The sequence below is a fragment of the Castanea sativa genome, chromosome 6, assembly GCF_040712315.1.
Source record: "Castanea sativa cultivar Marrone di Chiusa Pesio chromosome 6, ASM4071231v1".
Lineage (NCBI taxonomy): Eukaryota > Viridiplantae > Streptophyta > Magnoliopsida > Fagales > Fagaceae > Castanea > Castanea sativa.
In genome coordinates this window covers 11,468,035-11,471,934 of record NC_134018.1, presented here as the reverse complement: position 1 = coordinate 11,471,934, position 3,900 = coordinate 11,468,035, and the positions used below count along the sequence as shown (strand labels likewise).

Here is a 3,900-nt window from a genome sequence, read left to right as displayed (position 1 = left end):
ACTTGGACATCAATATTTTGTGTTTGAAGAAAACCAAATTGGTTGGAATACAATAAAGGTTGAGAGATGGGCAGGATAACCCAATTATTGGTTCTTGATCAATTATTTGACAGTTAGCACACCTTATTTCTTGTGTATGGGGTCTATTATTACTATATGGACTAAGTTACAGCTCTCTATATATGGGTTAGGGTTTCGTATAACAGCTTGTTAATGTCAGGTTGGTTCGTGATAGATCACTGAATGAGTCTCATATTTGGAGTCTTTGGAATAGACAAGAGGATGTGGTATATAATGCATCCAGTGCATGGGATATTTTTCTAGACTAGAGAAAGGGCAGAAGACTACCCTGCAAAACAAAACAGTTTTCTTGCAGCTATGGACTCATGTATGTGTTGTGTACTTACGCATAGTTATACTTATAATCATGAATAAGTCCTCATGGTTGTATAGTTCGTGTCGTATTAAATGTTATTACTACAAGTTTAGTCTAATAAATAGAGTACTGTCATTTTAATATAATGCTATGGACACAATTTTTTGCACAATAAATTTCACAATTGCAAAAAAATTGTGAATGATGGATACAAGTATATACCCACTTGTTTTCTACCGCTCACAATTAACAATTCTAATAACTACAATATAAGTTGTGAAAAAAGTTGTGTTGGTTTAAATATATAGCAATCGGGTATGTGGATATATCAGGAATTTTAACCATGTGTGTGCAGACGGAATGTATAGTAATACTGTAAAATGTGATTAAACATTAACCACCAGCAACATGCAAAAAAAGTTGAAGCTTCCACCTGAATATCATGACAGAGCTAATGAGCTCTACACTGTTAGACTACCCTACATAAGGATGTCAACTTTGCAATAAAGCAGAAGAATAGGCCACTTTTCAAATATTCAGATTTTCACTAGCTTGTAGCAATTCTTATTTATATCAGGCAGGACCAAGTCACAAGAAACTTCACAGGCAATTGACACATTCAGCTCTAATATAACAGTCCCAGGTCAAATTCGGTGAAACAAAGTATTCAGACGGGGGTTGTCTAAAATAATTGTTAGAGAGAGATAATAACTGTTGTACTGCCTGGTCAGGTACTTCAGGAAGAAAATTTTTAGGCACTCAATACATAACTTTTAAATTTTAATAGAAGCTTTTGCAATTTATATACTTTGCTTTTTGCTGCTACAATTCCAATTTGGCAGGCTTGTTCTCAAACTAGTTATTAGCTCTTGCTGCTTTTAGCTCAGCAACTGCTCTCTCAAGCCTGCTTATCCGAGCCTCAAGCTCCAATCCCGGCATCTCAGTTTTGCAATAGCTACTGCTTTTCCCATCATTTTCTTTGACATGCACCACAATGTTTGTTGGATGTTCCACTTCTCTCACCGTTACATCTGTCAGAATTTTCTCCGCTTCACCCATTAAACCTTCACTCTGGATGTCCTTTGCCTCTGGTATCATCAGCAAGTCCTTTTTAGGAACTCCATCATCAGCTGTTGAGTGTGACATTTTTTGAGATACAGAGACTAGCAAAGGCTTAACATCAATAGCCAGTCTTTTCTCACTCAAAGTTCCCAGGAGTTTAGTTTCCTTGACAGTGTCCATTTTAAAACATTCTACAAAAGAACCAGGTGGAACAAAGACATTGTAATTTTCCATCTTTCCAGAATAAACTCGGGGAATTCTTCTTGAATCTCTAGGCCGGGTAACGAAATTCTTAATTGCATCTTTCTGAGCAGACATTGATTGCTTCCACCACTCAAAGTATCTCATGGTAACATCTGCCTCAAAAAGGCGTGGTGGTATGTACAATTTTGAATCACCAATTGATCTATTGTAGTGGCTCCAAGCAATACCCGGGCTCATATTGTATCGAGCAACATGACCTGGAAGATCTTGATCAATTCCAAATTGCATTGCAACTCGGTGTGGGAGGTACTGTTGAATGCAGTGTAGTCCAAGAAGCTCACAGACTCTTAAGCATAGAGCAAACGACTCCAACTCTTTGTCCAAAGCAGCATCAACTGACACCCACTGTTCTTTTTCTTCATAGAATTTAGGAAACAACCAATTATGATTTGCTGCTATAGCATAAGGGCGCCACTGAAAACTTTCTTCAGCAGTGTCTATAGCCAACCTCACATTCTCAATACTCACTTTTTTCAGTTTGGACCAGCGAGCAGGCCTTGGCTCACATTGTGAGATGGATATGGGACTTGGCCGTAGTGCTGGGAATCTCTCCCAAGCCCAAAGCTGGACTAATTGAAAAGGTGCAGAAAGATTAAGCACCTCTTCAGTATCCAATTTTGTTGAGGCAACTAATTTCTCTTTCAGGAAACCCAAATCAGTATAAATACTGGAGAGGACTGCTGGTGCAAGCGCAATTTGAGTTCCTCTAGCCATGAGTATTGCAATTGGAAAATTTTGCCTTTCAATGCGATACTCACACAATGGGAAGACAAACTTAGACAACCAATATGAGAGGAATGCTTCATGCTCAATTTTGCTACCACTCCCCATGAAATGTTCCAACCATTTATGCTGGCTGGCTGTGAAGCTAAGACTTACTCTTCTGTTTGCTTCAAGCAAAATCTCATGAATTTCTTCCATTTCTTTGGTAACAAGAGGGCTTAAGACAGACTCACCCAAAACAGAGTAGCCCCCTAAAGCCATCATATCTTCCAAAGTAACAGTGGCTTCTCCCCAAGAGAAGATGAATGTGTTGGTCTTAGGACACCATTTTTCAGCAAGACCAAGAATCAAATCTTGGTGTCTACATATTGAATATTTGGAGCACATTATTGCTTCATATATTCCACTTTCCTTCCATATGGATTGGTACTTAGAATGCAAGCTTGCAACCCACATTTTCCAATTCTCATCCGTACGACGCCAACCTTTGAAATGAACCTTCAGAGGCAATTTTTCAAGCTCAGAAATGGTGGGTTCAGCAGAGAGAAAAGGTGGAGGAAGTTCATCAATGGAAGACACAGAGGGTTTAAGAAAATGGGCTAATCTCAGAGTTGGATTGCCACCAGTTGGTGACACCATGAGCTCCTCTCTCTCCTCAAAGATGGCATATATAGGTTCAGCCATTCTTGGGGAGGTTTTTCACAAAGGACGAAATTAAAGGAAAATTGATAGAAAATAAAGGAATGTACCAGCACTCTTCAAAGTTAAATATTGGGGATTATAAGGAGAATATAAATCAAGAAAGTTGGTAGACATATTCTACATTACTTCTTCTTTTTTGATGAAATATTCTACATTACTAAGGAGAATAACAAATAGGAAAGGGCTTACCACCACTTGACGATCAAGAACTGCAAGGGACTCTTATGGAAGATGATAGAAGGTTACCACTCACCAGCTCATATTATCAAACGTTATCCTCTGCTTGGTTCTTGAGAAAACAGAAAAAGAAAATCAAAGACAATCCTTTCAATCTCTTACCTGAAAGTCCTTAGCCTCTGCCGTGAGCTAATGGTTTCTAGGAGTTGATGGGTATATTTTATTAATCTGGTTCTTTGAAAATGAGAGAAAGGAAAGAGCTTTACCTTCATTAATGAATAACAAACGCTCTAAGAAGGGATTCTATGGATTTTGGTTCCCGGGAAAGAAAGAACAAATAGGAAAAACCTTAAACCCTCGGAGGATTTATAGGAGTATTTAAAATCAAAGCATAGCATTTAGCATTTAACTTTGTCATGCTCTCTTTGAGTCATGGTATTGACCATATCACTATTTTTTTATCAGGTGAAAACACCATTTTAGTTCATTTATTTAAGGGTCATAGTTGACATAATTAATATTAAAATATTAAATTAGATGTTGATGTGTCTAAATGTTAGTAAATAATATAGCCAAATCAGCATTTAAATGTCAAA

General features: G+C 37.7%; 1 protein-coding gene across 1 annotated transcript; it reads right to left on the bottom strand.

The window, feature by feature from the left end:
• Nucleotides 1–1,119: 1,119 nt before the first annotated feature.
• Nucleotides 1,120–3,109, bottom strand: LOC142639444 (uncharacterized). Its single transcript, XM_075813621.1, has one exon. The coding sequence runs from the start codon at nt 3,107–3,109 to the stop codon at nt 1,232–1,234; it is 1,878 nt and encodes a 625-aa protein (XP_075669736.1). The 3' UTR covers nt 1,120–1,231.
• Nucleotides 3,110–3,900: the final 791 nt, after the last annotated feature.